The 19,686-nt window shown below is 42.6% G+C and overlaps 2 protein-coding genes across 6 annotated transcripts; both read right to left on the reverse strand.

The window, feature by feature from the left end:
- Positions 1-530: 530 nt before the first annotated feature.
- Positions 531-5,070, reverse strand: adss1 (adenylosuccinate synthase 1). Its single transcript, XM_061062392.1, has 13 exons — positions 4,751-5,070; positions 3,813-3,915; positions 3,653-3,715; positions 3,505-3,555; positions 3,349-3,415; positions 3,104-3,211; positions 2,944-3,025; positions 2,400-2,526; positions 2,133-2,287; positions 1,450-1,574; positions 1,177-1,274; positions 936-1,085; positions 531-698 (listed from the first exon to the last, which is right to left on the reverse strand). Exons 1-13 carry the CDS (start codon positions 4,937-4,939, stop codon positions 646-648), a joined length of 1,371 nt encoding a protein of 456 aa, XP_060918375.1. The 5' UTR covers positions 4,940-5,070; the 3' UTR covers positions 531-645.
- Positions 5,071-5,274: 204 nt separating this feature from the next.
- inf2 (inverted formin 2) lies at positions 5,275-18,842 on the reverse strand. 5 transcript variants are annotated; one of them, XM_061062389.1, is made up of 23 exons: positions 18,615-18,840; positions 15,108-15,509; positions 14,448-14,563; positions 14,119-14,278; positions 12,504-12,537; positions 12,105-12,246; positions 11,851-11,983; positions 11,049-11,648; positions 10,638-10,783; positions 10,454-10,515; positions 10,269-10,371; positions 10,051-10,136; positions 9,837-9,937; positions 9,657-9,727; positions 9,461-9,568; positions 9,288-9,358; positions 9,048-9,168; positions 8,771-8,935; positions 8,379-8,481; positions 8,099-8,251; positions 6,968-7,828; positions 6,630-6,683; positions 5,275-5,830 (listed from the first exon to the last, which is right to left on the reverse strand). In XM_061062389.1, exons 2-22 carry the CDS (start codon positions 15,502-15,504, stop codon positions 6,631-6,633), a joined length of 3,786 nt encoding a protein of 1,261 aa, XP_060918372.1. In that variant the 5' UTR covers positions 15,505-15,509; positions 18,615-18,840; the 3' UTR covers positions 5,275-5,830; position 6,630. The 5 variants fall into 5 exon arrangements, 4 of the variants coding, with proteins under 4 accessions (XP_060918372.1, XP_060918373.1, XP_060918371.1 ...); XR_009676394.1 differs by having other exon boundaries at positions 6,630-7,828; XM_061062390.1 differs by lacking the exon at positions 6,630-6,683 and having other exon boundaries at positions 18,615-18,839.
- Positions 18,843-19,686: the final 844 nt, after the last annotated feature.

The raw sequence follows: 19,686 nt of genomic DNA on the forward strand, positions 1-19,686 counted from the left end.
TCAGTGTCTTTTCCACCTAATTAACTAACTCTGACTGCAGGCAACAACTGCTTTAGTGTCAAAGGCTATATGAATGTTCGCCTACGGTGCCTCTCTTACTGTGCTGCCTTCATGGACCTGCTTGAATATTGTAATTTCTGTTTTAAGGTGTCAAAAATGAATAGCTGTAGAATGGTGGAACATTTGGAACAGCAGGCTTGCTTTTCAATTCACAAATTTAAGATGCCTTAAATGAGTGGAGGGATTTTTTTTTCATTAAACAGTCAATTGTTTTGTAGACTAACTTTATAGCATCAAGTGTTCATGTTTACCTTGAGGACAGTCAAAGTTGGCTTGAAGTCCCAAGCATTTGATGATAAAGAGAGCGTCAGTCTTGATCTATGAACTTTTGTGAATAACATTTGTGTTGCTTTAATTGATGAAATAGCCATACATTGACATTTATCTCATCGTCAAACTGAATGATTGTTTTAATAAAATATTTTTCATTGCAACAAATCAACTTTAGCAAACACTGATCAAAGGTCACATATATAGATGTCTTTTTTATTAACTAAAGAGAAGAAGATCATTTTAGATGATGAGTAAATGCCACATCGTGCCACATTTTCTGCACTTCCATCCAGGGGAGAAAAAGATATTCCTCTAGAACATCTGGATCATGCACTCTCTGGACTTTCCAACACCGACCCACTTGACTAAAGAGAGAGAGAAAGAAATAAGGATTAGAAAGCTAGAAGCACACTCAAAGTTATAACAATCAATACTGGAAAATGCTATCTATAATAGGCTTATATAAATGATATCATGTTTATTTTCATCATGCACAACTACTTTTTTTATTCAGAGGCCTTCAGGGAAAGTGTTGACCAAGCATTTAGCTCTGAAAAGAAAATATTCAGATATAAACGTTTGTTATTTTTTGTCAGACATACTGGGAACTCCAATGTGGTTCTCAATGAAGCGGATGTAGTTCTGAGCCTTGGCTGGGAGGTCATTCCACTTCCTGGCTGCAGAAGTGTCAGTCTTCCAACCAGGGAAGGTCTCGTACTCAACCTCCACTTTATGCAAAACGTCCATGTTGGCTATGATAAAAAAACATAATACAATTATGAAATCAATATAACCTTTCATTGATCATAGCAAAGGGTTTTTGTGAGTCATATTCTTCCTTACCTGGGAAGTGGGGAATCCTTTTCCCATTGAGTTTGTAGGCAACTCCAACTTTTATTTCATCAAGCACATCCAGGATGTCAAGTTTTGTCAAAGCAATGCTGTATGAGAGGTAACATGTCAGAACTGTTTAGTGCTATTTATTATTATTTATTACATGGTGGTGGAGGAAAGTATTCCTGTAGGATACATGTGATACTCTAAACATACTCCATACTCCAAACATAAAAACCACAAAACACCTGATGAAAAGCTTAAACTTCTCTAGACACTCACGCAGTGAAGCCGTTAATCATGTGAGCGTATCTGACAATGACGAGATCCAACCAACCGCAGCGTCTCTTCCTTCCTGTGGTCACACCCACCTCATGACCCCTTGTCTGCAGCAGCTCTCCTACTGCCTGGAGTGAACAGGGGAATACAGTGCTGCATGTTACTTGATTATTTCTGAGTTTTTATGATGTCAGGCTTCACTAATGAAACCTAAAAATATGCCATCAGCGCCTCAGCTAAAACACACAGCTGAGTACAATAACACATCATCACATGGGCTGGGAGGGGTAAAGTGTTAACATCTTGACCTATGTCCCTATGGTCAGTTCCCGTGACAAGTAACATAACCCCAGCTAGCACAGTAAATATATCCTGAACTCTGGCCCTAAATTTATCCCTGTGCACATGTGATCTGAGGTAAAGGGTGTTTCAGCCTGTCTCACACAATTTGACAGCTGCACTCAGCACGAGAACACCCCTCCCCTCCTTCCCTTCTCCTCCATGCAGGCCCTCTGCTTGTGTGTTAGCCCCATGATCACACACAAACATGTACATGTAGAGCTACTTATCACTGAGTTACATAACATGCTGAGTTGTCTCTTCTCCAAACAATACAAAGCCCATTGAAGCAGAGAAGATACATGAGACTATCTTATGAAGTCACTTGAGACGTTTATAGCTCTTACATTAAGTTGTTCTGTGGGGAAAGCCCCGATTCCCACTCTGGTTGTGTAGGCCTTTGATACACCAAACACATCACCAATGTTCAGAGGTGGGATGCCAAGGCCGGTGCATGCCCCGCCCACAGTGCAGTTTGATGATGTCACAAAGGGATACGTTCCTGAGGAGAATCATTTTTTCGTGTTACTACAGCACCAACTTCTTCCAAGGTCTTCTAAAAAATGTCTTCTCATTTATATTAGGATATTTCACGTCATTATTGCCGATCCTACCAAAGTCGATGTCAAGGAGAGCGGCGTTGGCCCCTTCAACCAGAATTTTCTTTGGAGATCCATGGAGAGCTTCATACATGTAATAGACCCCGTCTCTAACCATCGGCCGCAATCTCTCACCATATTCCTGCATGACACAAGGAAACAAAAAGTATTTTTTGTTGTAAGTACTGAAAATCATCCATCACTAAGTAGTCAGCAATAGGGGTGATAATCACAGCCTTGGGATGATACCATAAAATACGATACAACACATGACCCACGATTGCATTTATATCAGGAACAAAGATTCTGCAATAATTGATGAATCATACAATGAAACATTATGATATCTAAATAACTAAAGATTACAAAATTTCCCTAAAAGGTAGAGTGGATTTATCAGTTCTTACCACCCTAGGAGTTAAGAAGTAGTGATACTGTGAGTCAAAATTGGAAGTGAAGTGTCATGATTTTTGATTAAAATATCGATATTGGGAGTTAGATAACTGTATCCCACAAGTCAGGATGTATTTTTGCCACCACTATAGTCATCAATGTCTACCTTGAGCTTTTTCAGTTGGTCCTCAACGTCAACTGTCAAGGCTGGGTACATGGATTGATACTGGTGGACAAGGTTCTTGAATCTGAAAAGGAGAGAAAATCATCAATCATGTCACAACTCGACTTTTAAGTGGCGGTCTCATTGTTCCCATGATTCCTACCTCATAGAGAAGTCCTTAAAGTCTCCCAGGAGGTCACATACACGTAGGCCAGTGCGGGATGCTTTGCTGGAGTATGCCGGTCCGATGCCCTTTTTGGTTGTTCCAATGCTTTTATTATGAAACACAAGCCAAAAAAGAAGCTTTGTCAAATGACAAGTGGAATGCATGTAGGCCATGCAGGTCTTTGTTTATTGTTTTAGTTTTGTCCATCTCCCGCCCTCATTGTCCTCTCTCTACCCCCTTACTTCTTTCCTTCTTGTGCTTGTCTTTCAGTTTCCTGTAAGCCATCTACAACCTGGTGGAAATCAAACACTGCAAAGAGATGGAAAACAAATCTTTAAAAGGCGACCTCCGCACAACTTTGTCAAGTAAACCTCTTTAATTACAACAGCTGTACATACCAAGGTGAGCTCTGTCTGAGACGATCAGTCTCTTCTCCCAGCCTTTCAGACCTGGTCAGAGAACATCAATTACATTAATGTTAAAGTTTTTTTATCTTAATTTACACTGATGCATGATGTAAAAAGGATATTTTCTCTTTTTAAATACCCTTTTTCTCATTTTTATCGCCTTCCTCAAACAAGCCAGGTAGATGAATGACCACTCCATTACCTATAAGAGCAGAGAGAGGGCGATATTAAGTATTATCACTCTTACACTGATTTTCTTAATGATGCTGTGTGTAAAATACTGAAATTAAAATCGTTACCAATGAGTGATGTGCTTTTAGTGTTGATGATTCCACTGGGGAGAAGGTGAAAGTCATACTCCTTGCCATCCACTACCACTGTGTGTCCTGCATTGTTGCCACCCTGGTAATCACAGCAGTGTTCATTATTATAGCTATAATACACTGTTTTTATGGCAAATTATTAAAATAAAGATGTTAACATTAAAGATCCCCAAAGAAAATACAGCCACATTTTCAAGTCTTATTTTATTTTCTTCAGATAGTGCTGAGCCACCCTCTTCCCAATCCACCAAGCTTTTCCAGCACCTATATTAACACACTTGGCTCGTGCAGATGGATCCTCCGCTCTGTTCCCTCTTGGTTAAAACCTGGCCTTCTCACATATCAAGCCACCCTGAGAATGTGACCTCTCTTTCGCCCGGTGGGTGGGGCTCTCAAGCATACAGAACACAGGGTGCTAGACCTGTCAGTGGGGAAAGTACAAGTACAACACAGCAACAGTTGGCAGCTTTCACGGTGTATTCCACTTCTGGCCTGACCTCTGATTTCTGACCAGACACTTGTGTTTGTGTGGGTGTCTGTGCGTTATGCAAGTGGACAGAAGTGACCTGTCTGGAGTTTATGCTGAATTCAAAACATTTAATACAATATCTGAATAAGACAGTCACAACTTTGCATTAGATTGAGAGGAGGTTATCAACAGAGAATATTAAACTATGTATATTGTTTAAAGCATCATTCAGAAAGGTTTACAGCATTCTGTTAAATATTTCCTTGTCACAGAGGTTCAATCTTTTTGACTCTCAGCACCTGTTGCGTTTCACCAAGCTGCCAGTAAAGAGCCAAACTCTATTGTGAGGTTTTGAATAGGCGACGTAGGAAAAAGGCATTCAGCATTAACACAAAGACACGCCCATACGAATAGTCAGATGAAATCACAAATCACAAGCAGTTACCTGACATCTGCAGACGTAGTCAGCATCAGTCGCCAGCAAGTCGACGACTTTCCCTTTGCCCTCGTCACCCCATTGCGCACCGAGCACCACGGTCACTTTGTTCCCCGCGTCGTTGCGCGATCGCTTCAGTCCTGTCGCGGCGGTTTGACTCATGTTTTTGTGGTCTTTCGCAGACCAGGTGAGGGACATGGTGGCAGTGGCTTTAGTCCGCCCGTCTCAAGACGACTAGACTGTACCGCAAGAGCGGCAATGCCATATCTGTAACCTCAGAGCCGATGATGTCAGAGCCAGACGCGCGTAAGAGCGACGCTGCGCTCGGGCAAATGTCTCCAAGGCTGTTAGAGCGACGACAATAAAAGCCTTTCCTCACAGCAATCACATGGATATGTGAATGCACCATGAGCCATGTAAAGTCAATCATGTATGCTACCCTTTATAATGGGGCTTTTGTATGTGTTGCACAATGCATTATGTTCGCTCTTTGCTTCATCTGCCTGACAGTGATGATTAAACACAGACAGCCCAACAGTCAATTCACTTTTATTAAAATATAGAAACATTAAAAGTTACAATCCATTAAATACTTTTCTCATATTTGCTGTTAGAGATCATCTGGACAATATATATAAACTTTAAATTTAAATAAAGACATTACTTTTTTTGGATGATAAATTAAACATCTTGCACCAAACACTACATCTGTCTTTCTTTCTGCAGGTGCTGCACAGTTAATAGAGCTTATTGCAAAACACATTCAATGCATATAACAACAATTGTACAAAACATAGAAAGCATATTTCGCTTTTTCTTTCTCAATCAAAAGCAATCATATTCACAAAAGCTGAAACTCATTTACATAAAGTGACATTTTAACATCCTCGCTTTGAAGATCCAGGCCATCGATGTGTTTCATCTTCTAGGTCTTGAAAAACAAAAATCATTGCAAAAGGAAGACTTCTGCATTCACCCCCGAAGAGTCAAATCTCATGTGTTCTTGTTAGATAAAATATACTTCAGTCCATCCAGTTCAGCGACATTAACATTTCCTTTTTCCTCTCGATTTCCTCTTTCGGGAGTCACCTGGGGAAACAAAGACTGAAATGAATAGATGGATTCAAACTATTTGAAAATAAAACACTTTAATTCTTCTGTATAACTAATATACATTTACAGATAAAATTGTGCACTTAAAAAAGGCACTTGGCAGAGAAATGTATGTCCAGATTTCAAACATGACAACATGAGGCTTAAAATGTTAAAAGTTGTTTTTTGTTGTTGTGTTAGGTGCATTTGTGATTCATTCACATAGCGTACAGTATCTTTAATCAAAGTCATCTAAACAGTTTCAAAAGTTCACAGGAAGCACACACTTGTTGGACTGTGTTAGTAGGTTAATCAGTCCAGCTGCAGATTTGCGGAATGGACAAGAATATATGGGGAGTAGAGAGACAAAAGTGACAACTCTTATGAAATAACTCCACGATGACTACACAATGACTTCACAAACTGCAAGGCTGCTTGAGATCAGAAAAAAGGTGGATGTTGTATAGCTCAAGTGCTGGTTCAAGAGGATTCACTTCTTAACATTAAAGTACCTTCAGTGTTAGTTCCCCCCCCCCCCCCCGGTCTGACGGACATTAGAATCACCTCAACACACAGTTTGCTGAATGCTGTTAGATTTTGGCCTGACCACAACTGACTTGCCCAAGCATTGAAGAGAAAGCAAGAGTTAAAGCTGGACAACATAGACAAATGAAATCCAGTTAATCCAGTTAGACCAACAAATGATGCGTTATTTCGGACAAAGCTTTGACGGTGATTGAACTCATCAGGGTGATGTTCCTGCTTACACTTTGCCATCCCACCGTTTGTGACCTACCTCACTGCAACACACAGCCTTTTTTATGTCTAGTCTGTCCTTTCCCACTGTTACCTTGTGTTTCAGAATGAAAAACAGAATATTCAAACAGACTGGCCATAATTACATCCATGTAATATTCAATCTGCTATTCAAGGGCTTCACACTGCATCCAAACTTTTTAATAAAATGCACAACATGCTAAAATCATGCTTATAATCATGTATATAATCATGCACTTAAAAATATATAAAACGTTAAATGGAATAAAAACAAAATAAATAAGGATTTTCCACTAAGACACATCAAATCATTAGCACTCCAAACGTGATCTTTATTGATGTATATGGATGGATTACCTGGATTACTCTTTTTGTTTCGTCTAAAGAAGCTTCCCTGTTTCTTTGGTTCGGGTCTAAGGGGTGCAGACACTGATTCAGAGACCGATGGCAGATCTTGGATATCTGACTCCAGTCCATCAGGGACGTCCCACCCCTCGATGCTCTCACTGAGCGTGGTCACATTGCTCTTAGGGCCTGTATGCTCGTAGGTGATGATGTCATCTTGGTTGTGGGTTTCTATGATAATGTGTTCCTGCCTTACTTGTCCTGCAGTCTCTTTTAAATGGCTTATTTTATCACTGGTTTGACTTTTCCCTCTTTTAGTGCTTTCGCTACCCTCCGTCACACTGTCTGTTTTAGGTAAAGGACTTTTTTTGATTTGAAAATTAACACTTATGTCCACTGTCTCCTCAGGCGTCAACTTCTCCGGGCTGGATATGCTGTCTAAAACAGCCTCTGTCAGGTCTGAATCTGAGAGGGAAGAAGGGCTGATGGCACTGGTCTCAGTTGAATCCAATGAAAAACCATTTGTTGGAGGGGGACATGTTTGATGGTCTGCTTCAACACGAGACTCAGGTTGTGTTATATCTAGCGGTGAAACTGCAGATTCCTGTGAGTGTTGCTCCTCCTGCGGCAACATCGGCCCTTTCAGGTGCGCCTGTGTTGCCATTGCTGGTTTTACTACTTGGGGTGTGCTGGGAACTGCAGCTACTCTGTCTTCCACCGTACTCTGTGGCGCTGGTGGAGTCTCTTCTGAAGGGCTGATGAAGCCGTTGACTTCGCCTGCGCTGGTATGGTGACCCTCTGTCTGAGGTTTGGTGGCAGCGGAAATGGAGGCTATTTCTACGGCTTCTTCTTCTACAGGCTTCACACTTGACCCTGGAGGGGGGGAAGAAGCAGGTGGTATTAATGCTGAAGTTAAACACATCAAGAACTTTATTAGCTTTGAAATGAGGAAATAATACAGTGAGAGCAGGTGCATGAAAATAAAATGCTCTCAAAGGCAAAGTAAAAAGCAATGTAGCAAGATAGCAAAACAAACAAAAAAACAGCCTATACAAAGCAGCAGGGCTGTGTTGTGGCTTGCAGTTAAACGGCTCAGGAGCGGAGCTAGAACTGCGGATGGAGGCCACAGTCTCTTGTCCTTACCAGACGGGCAGGTATCCCTACGCATTTCACTAGAAGGTAGGCTTTCCGAATCGCACCTTGGCCTGGTCTTTCTTAGGCTGAAACCTTTCCTGATATCCGCCAGGAGGTGGTCGACGATGCAGCCGTCGTCCTGAGGTACAAAGCCTTTCTTGACTGGTTAAAAAAAAAAAGAAGGGTTTTAAACACATGCAATTCAAGTGACATCTCACTCATTTAATCAGTCTTTGACTTGCAACATTTCTTTTACAGTGAAAGAAAAGGGCGGCTGTTCACAGCGTACTTATTTTTCCGTTCTCTCCCTTCTGTCTCTTGGACTCTTCCTCTGCCAGCTGCTTCTTTCTCTTCTCTGCCTTGGCCGCCAGCTCTCTTCTTGTTTTGTTTTCCTGTTATCATGAAAGTCAGGATGTCACTCACTGCCAAGTACAAAATGTACTGAGCAATTTGTCTCTGTATCATTGGGGCTGAGACTTGTGCATCTCCAAGCTTTCCCATAGAATACATGCTTTCAATGTTGCAAAGAAAACACTGCCAACACACCCAACCAGTGGACTTCACATCATTACAGCATCTCAAATAGCGCAGCATGACTCTTCATTAGTCGTTGCATATTTAAAAAGTCCAGTGCATAAGACTCTGCAAATACATCATCAGAATGTGTGGATAAATACTAACCTTCATCGATTTGATGAAAAGTCCTCGGAAAGTCCTGATGGTTCCAAAGAGTTCTTCAAGCGACAGCTGATTGGCGTCTTCACACAAGTAGTTAGCCAGCTCACTCTTCTTCTTCTCTAAAGCAGTGAACCTTTCAGTTAGGGCTTGAAATATCTCTGTGCTTTCCTGCAGCACACAAGAAAAAAAAAATTGGGGATTTGGATCACACTTTCAAACAGCACTGCGTCATAAAGAGTTGGCTCAGGTTTAAAGGCGAAGCAGGGTGTCATCATCTTACCTCAAGGACTTTGGCATACTGCTCCTTCACATCTTCGACAGAGTTGGTGACCTTCTTAGCCGTATCGTTCAGTCGCTTTAGTAAGGCACTGGCTTCTGACTGAATAGAGTCCAGATTGACTCTGAGGACAGAGTGTAAAACCGTTTTCTTATCTGTTGCTTAAAAGATCCACTTAGGACCAATTTAAAAAAAAAAAAAACACAAAACATGAGTTAAAGTACAAATTAAAGGTTTCTTTACCCTGCTGCTTTTTCACAGATTTCTAGATCATCTGGCAGATCAAGCAGCTCCGGGTGGTTCACTTCTGCTTCCTTTGCAAAAACAAGACACAGTGTATAATTAAGCAGGTTCCTAAATGAGGAGGGGGGGAAAAAAGAAAAGAAATGATGGCAGCTGTGAGCCAGTTAGTGTACCTCCAGGATGTGATGAAGCAGCGTAATGCGGCTCTTGTTGGCCTTGGTCTCTGTAAGCTTGAGCAGAGAGCTGATCTTGAACCCCTCTGCGTTCCCTGTGTGACTTCCCTGAAAAGTAGAACGACAGTTAAAAATGCAAGCTCTTTTAAAATGTCAGCTTCAGTGAAATATAGATGAGACTTAAGAAGGTGCGTACGTAGTTGAGAAAATTTCCAACGTCGAGGATGTGTCTGCAGAGACTAGGAATGAGCGTGCTCTCTCTGAGGGCTGAGAGGACAGTTGCATGGGTTTACTTGATGACGATTGATAAAAATCTTCTGCTTCATCGTTTGGCTGCATGTATGTGAATAACGCTGAGAGTCTAGGGTTCACTTACACTGGCAAGCCTCCTCCACCAGCTTGACTCGAGGTTTTAGCATCTCCAACACTGATGAGGTCTCCTCGCACAGCAACATGCAGTCAATCCTCAATTGATAACTGGGGAGGCAGGACAGAAATCAAAAGGAATTAAGGAGCCAAGTATGCCAGTATAGACTGCTCTGAAAATATAATGCATGCACATACTTAAACCAGCACTTAAGGAAAGTTACCATGGCACCGTGAGAAGGCAGGTGTAAAAGCGATCAACATTTGCCAGCTTCTCTTTTTCTCCTTGGAATGATTTCAAGTTTTCTATCTACATTAAAAAACAAACAAAACAGTGAGTCATACATTTGCCATTTTGAAGTGGGCCCTTAATGGCAGATACACGAGCAGAAAAAATAAATAAAAAAGGAAAATGGATGATGAGGTTATAAAAAGTACAGACCTCATGCTTCTCTGGTAGGAGCTTCATTAGCTGTTTTAGCACCTCTACATCAAACCTAGAACGGTCCCCTTTCTGAATCATGGATACAAAGTCCTCGTTTTTGCTAGACAGATACAAAGACAAACAGTCAGCTTGGAGATAAACCAAATCATACTTAAAACATGAGAGAATGTTTAATATCTCACCATTTAAACTGCTTTAGGAAAATGTTTAGATTCAAGTTTTTCTTTGGGTCAATAAATGTAATCTGAAAAAAGGAAAGGTGTTTTCTTTAGGAGTCATATTGATTATTCAGCATTGATAATCAGGCGTTTGTTGTTCTGGGGGCTACAGCTCTGAGGAGCTGTGTTGAGTGTTGACCAAGCGCACCTCTTTAGGCTCCTTCTTGACAGGAGCAGCTGCCCCCTTGTCTTTGTGCTCAGTCACTGGGAGACAGAACAGCTGCTCGATACTGCTGTAGTCCGGCTCATGAGGAGGAGGCTCTTTCTGAACCGAGGCCCACATGGAGGGACCATCTGTGTGTGTGCAGGAAGAGAGGAACCCATCATGAACCCATGTGGCTCTATTTTGTATCTTAAACTAATCTAAAACTAATGCTTCCCCGCTCTTATATCTAAGGAAACCAGCATCATCAAATAACATCCAAAAGTATACAAAGGTGTGTTCAGTTTCCCCCCTAGTAAGATGGATGTTCATAACAATGTGCATTCAGCTTTTAGGAAGAAAAATTCAAGATTGTGATTATGTAAGCCTTTCCCAAAATGTTTTTTTCCCCCTTACCTGTTACTGCTCGGAGTTTCTGCCAGTTGAGCTTTTTCATCCTCAGGGTTGGGCATCGGTTTGTCTTTACGGGCGCAGCACATCCCAGCATCTGACTGCTCTGAGCCACTATCATGCCTGGGGGAGGAGGGGGTGGTGGTGGCATCCCAGGCAAGGGAGGTGGCGGTGGCGGTCCGCCCCCCATTCCTGGCAGAGGTGGCGGAGGTGGTGGGGGAGCCATGCCAAGACCAAAGGGCAGCGGCGGCGGCGGTGGTGGGGGCGGTGGTGGTGCCATTCCAGGTAAAGGAGGAGGTGGTGGAGGTCCACCAAACCCTCCAGGCAGCGGTGGAGGAGGAGGTGGGGGTGGTGGAGGTGGAGGAGGAGGAGGTGCGGACCCAGTTAAACTAGAGGGTGGGAGTGGAGGGGGAGGAGGCGGCGGCGGCAAGGCGCACAGCGGCTTCTGAGAGGATGTGATGATCGTGTTGTCCTGCTGATCTGTATCGGTCTGAACAGCTTTATCCACCTTCACGCGCTGCCCGTCCACCTCATGGTGACCCGCACAGCTGTTCCCTTTAGAGAACATCAGCCGCTGCATGATCTTCTCACAGGACTCCATCTGAGCTGGAGCACCAACACACGCACGCACACACGCACGCACACGCACACTACTTAAGTTGCCATGTCAACAAATGCTGCAATGCTGTTATCTTAAAGGCTGTGATGACTAATCTCTCCTCTTTACACATTAATCACTGAGGAGGCCATTAGCCTCTTCAGAGCGTTGACCTAAAGTGAAAGCATTGTTGCTTCACTGTTTACTCACAGTCCTGGGCCAGCAGTGTGGCTCTGTTAGTGATGGCCTCCAGAGCCAGCCAGATATCCGAGTGACCCGGCCCCAGCACTAACAACGTCTGCAGGATGGACAGCAGCTGCAGAGAGGCTGGAGAGCTGCTCACCTGCACACAGCAACACATGCATATTCACAAACTGTGGGGGGTTTTCCTGGTTGACATTCTTCTCAAGACACGGACAACTTAAGACTAGAATTGTTTCAAGACGAAAGCCAATGAGCGGCACCTTGTTAAAGAGTGTAGTGAAAACCTCCAGGTGATTGCTCATGTCGATGCCCCCGTACACACGCAGCAGCTCTTCTTCATCCTCAGCCATTGCCTCTTCAAACGCTTCACATTGAATGATCAAATCTTCATCCTCCTGCTCTCTGGAAATCCACACACAAAGCCGTGACACTAACTCATTTGAATGCCATTTTGAGTTTTTAGAAAGCGTCGATGAATCACTCCATAATTGATGCAAATTGCAAATGTCTTTTATAACAGCACCATTTTACTTGAAGTGATAATGAACTTTAAAAGTAACCTTTAAAAAGAGTCTCCGTTGCATAAAACATTTTTTTTTTTTTTTTTTAATGATTAAAGTCTCTCGAAATGAAATGTGAGCAACAGACGGAGGGCTCACCTTAACTTTGGCAGAATATCAAGAAGCTGGAGTCCTGCAAGACAATTAAACACAAAGTATGACAACCAAACACAATTATCAGCTTTTAAGAAAGTTTATCTGCCAAAGCTGTCACACGTCTCTCCTTCACAGTGGTGTGTGTAAGTTTTTTTGGGGGGAAAGGGCAAAGAGTCACAGGTGAGCAATTACAAAAGAGGAGTGGCTGAACGAATAGCTGATTGGTGGTGGTTGGCATTTCAGGTGTGATGACCCCGTGACTTTGTTAGTGCTCCTCCTCCTGAGCTTCTCATGCCTCTTATTTTTCGTTTCCTCGATCCTCGCTTGAACCGGAAATCTTTCCGCGCCGACACGTTAAAGGACGTCTCAGGTCTCTTTATTAGGCACCGAGGCGCGAGGATGGAGGAAACAACTCTGAGGAGCTATGATGGAGGAAACATGACACCAGCCTCCTGTCTCTCTTCCCACTCAGGGTGCCTTCAGTTAGAGAGGGGCGGAGCCAGTTAATTTGATTTCATGCACCTCAGCAGGCTGGGCCTTGGTAGTTAAGCTGGCTTCTCTCTCTCTCTCTCTCTCTCTCTGTCTCTCTCTCTCTCTCTTGCTGTTATCAACTTTGGTTTGTTGTGTTTGTTTTTCCTCCACAACACCACACACACATTCACCATTGCAATAACCACAGATATACAGACTGCATTTTCTTGTATTAGAATGTTTTGCTTTAGTTTCCAATACATTATCATTTAAGTTATTTTAAAACTGTGCGGTCTCCCTCTTTGTCCAGCTCACTGAGCCCGGGCTGTGACACAGGGAACATAGGAGGGTTTATATAGATGCAACTATTACAAATTTTTTTTCAAAGATTTATTTCTGGGCTTTTTGTGCCTTCAATTGAGAGATAGGACAGTCGATAGAGCTGGAAATAAGGGAGAGAGAGAGTGGGGAATGACATGCGGGAAAGGAGCCACAGGCCGGACTCGAACCTGGGCCTCCCGCTTTGAGGACTATAGCCTCCATACATGGGGCACACGCACCAACCAATGGGCCACCAGCGCCCCCACAATACTTTTAAATAGTCACAATTCTGCTGATTTTTCACTGATGCCTCGTGGGAAGTTTATGTCTGCGTGTTTATGAACTGTACGCTAAAGGTTAATCCTGTTTTGATCTTGTTAGTGCTTGGGAAGACTTCACAGGCAACATGCATCTACAGAAGAAAACAGGGGTAGATGGATAGATGGCCTGTTTACTCACAACTATGTCATACAAATTCCATATGGTAAGTGGAAATTTCTTAAAATGTTAAAGTGATTACATCAAAAACTTGTATACTGAATAATTCTAATGTTAAATTTAAGAATACACAATGCTTTATCCATTTGAGGATTGCTGAGTTTCTCAGGCGTTTTGTCAATGTGAGAATTAGGCCATTGTTGTTATTCTTAGACGGACCCAGTGACAGAGATATTTGTGAAGAGCTACAGCTGACGTCCTGCTTTCTCCTCTACTCACTTTCAGCTGATTTGGGCGGGAAAACCGTTAACCACAAAGTGACCTTGCTCATGATGCATCTCTAAGACTCCTCATAAATTGTTAAATAGCAGCCGAATAGAGAACCTACCGATAAACTCCTTCCTCATCCTATCTCTCTGCCGGAGGTCATCCGTCCCAAAGATGATGGCGTTTATGACACTGAGGAGCGTGACCATGTAAGGGACGTTGTCTGTGGCCTGCAGCTCATTCATGATCACACTGAAACGATACTGCCGAGTCTTCACGCCCTGAAGGGGAAATCAAAGGCAGTGCAAGAGAATGAGTAATTCTACTGATTCAGAAAACCTGTGCATGCAATCCACCACTAGAGGGCATCGTAGGGTCATGTGAAGTAAATCCTAACACAGCTCAACTTTTCAAAACCAGATGCTACAAGTGTGACTCTTCTACACTTGCCTTGTAGTGGTCCAGGGCGTCCAGCGCCAGGCGATGGCCTTCTGCAGAGAACATGCTGAGGGCGGCGAGCAGCTCAAACACTTGCTTCTTCACCATGATATTGGAAGTGTCCAAAGCTGTGGAGCATCAGGATCACACACGTCAATACATGCCGCAAGCTCATAATTACTATTTCTATTTGAACAAGCCCCCACCTCTTGACCCCTCAAGTGTATAACTGTTACGCTTTGTTTCACAGCCTTTAAGGCAGCTGAACTTGAACTTTGCCTTCTAAGGAATTGACGTTGTACTTAAGATAAAAACGTGTTGGAAAATCCATAATGAACACACAGCGTGACGCTACATTTATAGGGATGTCGTGAAGCACCCTGAAATGACTCATCTTTGTACATAAAAGCTGAAAACATGTCTTAAAGATTAAGGTTGCATAGTCAGATTAACTATTTCATCCCCAAATTATGACCAGTTTAGCCAAACATTACAGATGTTACACATTATGTTCAAAAAGTGGTGCCTCAAGTCTTTCAGCTTTCTTTAAACTGAATAGGGTTAAAATATCTTCATCAGACTCTATTGCATAATTCAAATGTTTTTTCTTTTATTGCATGAGGCTTCTCTGAGTCAAAATCACGTGATGTGTCTATAAAGAATGTGATGAACCTTGTGAGAGCTTCCGAATGTATCCTTCATTGTCTATGATGAAGTGGATCCCTGCAGATGAGTTCATGACTGCCCGCACGCAGTTGACGCAGGTGAGCTGCAAGAGAGCGTCTGCAATACGAGAGCATCCCCGCCCCGAGAGCCGGTCCAGAGCTTCCAGGAGGAGATCCAACCCACTCAGCTCCAGAAACTGCACCATCCACGTCTGATCGCTGCCCTCCAGGCGGCGCTTCAGCCCCGAGTAGTTGACCACAGTGGGGACCTGCAGCAGCCTGATGCAGAGCTCTGGATCGGCGCTCTCCAGGTTGGCCTCCTGCTGGGTATCCGAGTCCTGCGAGGAGCCCAGGCGGCCCCTGACTGCCGCCCACTTCTTCTTTCCATCCGACTTCCCCGACATGATGGCTGTGGAGGAAAGACGTGAAGCGGTGTTTAGTCAATGTTTATGTGCGCAGGCCATTTTCAGCTATTTCTCGAAAAAAAAATATCAGCTTGTCTTTCGCCTACAGATGGTGTCTGTTTGCATAGATGTCCAACGATTTTTTTTGCCCAGTGTACAGTGTAATCGTTGCTATCCAGGCCAGAGGAAACAAGCCAACATCACGCCTTATCAGAAATGAAACGGGAAAAGAATAGGAAATGATAGCTCTGCACTTTCATGTCAGCAGTCCAGTCATCGCCCGCCCTGCCAAACATTCCGACTTAATCCTGCCTGAAAGAGAAGAGACTCTCAGTCAGCTCAACCAAACGGACAAAGCTCAGCTCAGTGGTGTCTGGGCAGAGCCTGCTACTGTAATAAACAATGAGAACAGAAGTATTTTTAATGGGATATAATGGATTTAAAAAATAAAATAAAATAAAAAACTGCACAAGGCACTACATAGAAAAAAAACACTGTGGGAAGAAAATGTCACAATCCTCATACCAACATATCTGACATTGACCTGAATGCTTACATTGATCTCACAAGAGCCTTGAGTTTTCTGGCATAGCCCCAGAGCACAGTGGCCCCATTTAACCTAACTCTCACCTCTTAGCTTCTGAATAAGATCCACAGCAATTCATGAGAGCAGTATAAACACGTTCCCACACGCTAATAGAATCAACAGGATAAGGGTTTCGGACCAAAAAAGGGGAAAACTTTCTGCATAACTCTAAAAATACTTTCTGCTACAGAGTTTTTTTACATTAAGTGGTCCGGGATAAATGAACAGTGTGAGTCGTTCTTCTGTCTCCTGTTGTTGATTTCCTTTTTGGCAAAGAAAATATATACAAAATGAGACATGAAGGTATGAGCGTGCCCAAACAGAATGCTGGAAATAAAGGTCACTAAGTGAGTCAGCCTGGAAGGAATTATAGATTTTTACAGTTCTTCTTTTGTTGCTGCTTGGTCCGTAAACTACATGCAGTTACAGGCAGCTTTTGCAAATGTCTTGCATGTATCTCTTCTCAAGGAAATAAATAAATAAAAATAGCAGAGAAACTAAGTAATACCTTGTGAAAAAATCCAACAAATTGGATTTCTATTCACTCAGTAGAGTCAAGGTGAAGCTTTTTTTTCCTTTTCTCACATTTTCTGGTGAGGCATTCGTCAGCTCTGACTGCAGCATTTAGTGCCGCTGCCAGTGTGAGAGTGTTACCGTGGCAGCAAGCAGCCTGACAATGGTGTTTGACAATAGGCCTTCTCAATAGTCATCAAAGAGCTCTGTTCATTAGCCTCAAAATGGGTGGAATGCTCCCTGCCCACTTTGGGCTAATGAAATATATGCCCGTTCACTGTTTAGACACTTTCTGTTTGAGGCGTAAGATCATGTTTTTTAGGCTCAAAGTGGGAAGGGAACAAAAGTTGCACGTTGATGCTTGTAATCTGGAGAATTTCCAGGGTCATTAAAATTTGTGAAATAGATTCACTTCCCACAAAACAATATGACTCGCACACATATGACTCGCTTTTCTAGGGGAATTCTGCTTGTGTGTTTGTGTGTGTGTCAGAATCATGCCGACACAACCCAGCAAGTCTCAGGAACTTTTCACTAGGAAGGGAGGGTTTCCCGGGACAGGAAACATGGCTCAAGATAAACATGCTGGTGTGACAGCTTGTGTTCCTCTTTTGCTATTCCGTTTAAATTCCTAAAGATGCTGGTTTGACCAAAAGAAATTTGGTACTTTCCGTGCATGTATAAACATTTTGGCTACAGGTTGTGCAACGTCAAGGGTCATGGACAAAACATTTACTTATTCTTTTTTTTTTTTCTTTTTTTTGTGCACTCCTCCAAATAAAAACAGCTCTCACTTACAGACCTTGTCTACCAGATCTCCCACATGTACCTCTAATAGCAGGCTGATTCACTGTGCACAGGACCAGCCTACTCATCTGTCCTCTGGTTAGGCCGCCCACACAGCAGCCCACTGCTGCTGTACAACATCAACACTTATGAGCATGCAGAAACAGCTCCACGGATTTATTTCCTCAGAGACATATGCATCAGCTTATGCACTGCAGTTTTTTTCTAGGAATTTTCTGTGTATTTTCATCAATAACTAATGAGTGCACAAACTAATAGATTTAGGGTGAGTGGATTAAATCTCACACAGCACTGCCACTGCACATTTTTCTCATCTGGTTTTCCCTCCACAGAAATACCAGATATAATGAGATGAATGATGGTTTAAACAATTAGATTTGAGCTTGTTAGCACTGAAATGATAATAATGATGATTTATGGTTCAAACATATGTTAACAAACTGAACATATGTCACATGCATAGCCTATTTTGTGTGCTTATAGATTAAACCTGTATCCAAAAGCATGTGCTTAATGATAATAACAACAGAGAACATCTGGTAGACATTAAACTGATATCTAAACCTCCTCTCCTCTCCTCTCCTCTCTGCTATTTAAGGGAGTGACCGACAAGCCTGCAAAGTCCACAAGCACATTTCTGGAGTTGAAATGTTTTTTTTTTTTTGTATATAGTTTAGTTTCCTTTATGTCCAGACTGTCTGGTGGTTTCTTGAACCTCTGTGGAGACAGAGTTAACACCAGCACACATTGAAACAAGTGACAGCCCACATGGCCCAAACACAGCCTTAAAACTGCACCCACAGTTCAAGTCAAATTTACCAACGCTGTTTTTTCCCCCCCATGGCAGCCTTCTTCCTCTTCATTTTTCCAAACGAAAGTAGATTTCCAGGGAGCATTCGATCACCATCCCCAGGATAGCGACACACAAGACTGTCAAACTAGAATACAATTGGGATTCTCAGTCTGCGTTATGCACTAGTGAATTATGAAAAAAAAAAAGAGGGAACTGAAATAGCGACATTTACATCATTACTTTGCCTCCACATAGCAGGGGACATAACGGGACTGGTCACCTTACTGTGTTGAGTAAAGACAGCGGGGGAAGCAAATCTTAAAGCTATACACTTTGGCAAATCGTCTCATCCTTACGACACTGTTGCATTAATACAGATAATAACAGACTGATTGAGGTAGGCTACCTTACCTGTTTTTATTCCATAAATATGCACTTGAAGAATCGCGTCCTCTGGTCTATTTCAGGAGGATGATTTCTTTTCAGTCATCCAGGCAACATCTTCTTTACCCCAAAAATAAAACATGTAGCCTACACTCTGAGAATTTCTGCACTGTGCTGCAGGTCAAGCCCTGTGTGGTATGCGGATGGCACTGCTTTCAAACCATTACGGCTCCTGGGTTTTTCACTCACTTGTGACTGGAAATGTCAAGGTAAACCTTTTTGAGCAGAGACATCCTGCCAATCCTTTCAAAATAAAACATGGGCGCAGAACTGGCTTCTACAGAAAAACCGTTGAACCTTGAGTCCGGACTCCGTAGCCAAAATGTGTGATTAAAATATAGCCTAGATGAAAAACAGATTTAATACACTAGACTTTATGTTTTTCCCCGCCATTGTTCCAGATAGCAACAAAAGTAGCCTATCTTTGGCTAAAGAAAATTATTCCCTATAGTTACGCTACAGCAATTGGACATGGGCTAGAAGTTAATTAAATTAATTAATTAAAACATCAAATGTACAGTTTACCGTGTTAAATATATGACTAGACTACATATCCTTACCAACACACTTAGTAGAAAGTGAGGTGACTTGCCTTTGTGAAATGCCCAGACCAGGGTGTTGAACTTTAACTGTCATGTCATTTGGAGCTCACTCGTCACCTAGCAACAGCTTACTGATTGCAAATATCTGCTATTGGGAAACTAAAGATTTATTGTCAAATCCTATCAATCATTTTTCATTGAATAAAGTTCTCTATACTAATAGCAGTTTCTATGAACAGCGTTTAGCTTTGAAGGTATCATTGTTGTATTTCCGCCCTTCACTGCTCTGCCGTTGTCTGGCTTGTGATGCTGAATGCAGCCAGCGGTCGGGCCCTCCTCCGCCAGTCCCCATCCCATTAGATGGTCCGACCTCGGGCGGGCAGTCGCTGATAGAGGCAAATTAACTTGAGCTCCCTGATCATCTGGACAGAAAAATCTACCTGACACCGTCACAGAATCTATTATACTCTTTAATTAATTATTAATGAGATGTTATC

The sequence above is a fragment of the Labrus mixtus genome, chromosome 18 (assembly GCF_963584025.1).
Source record: "Labrus mixtus chromosome 18, fLabMix1.1, whole genome shotgun sequence".
NCBI lineage: Eukaryota > Metazoa > Chordata > Actinopteri > Labriformes > Labridae > Labrus > Labrus mixtus.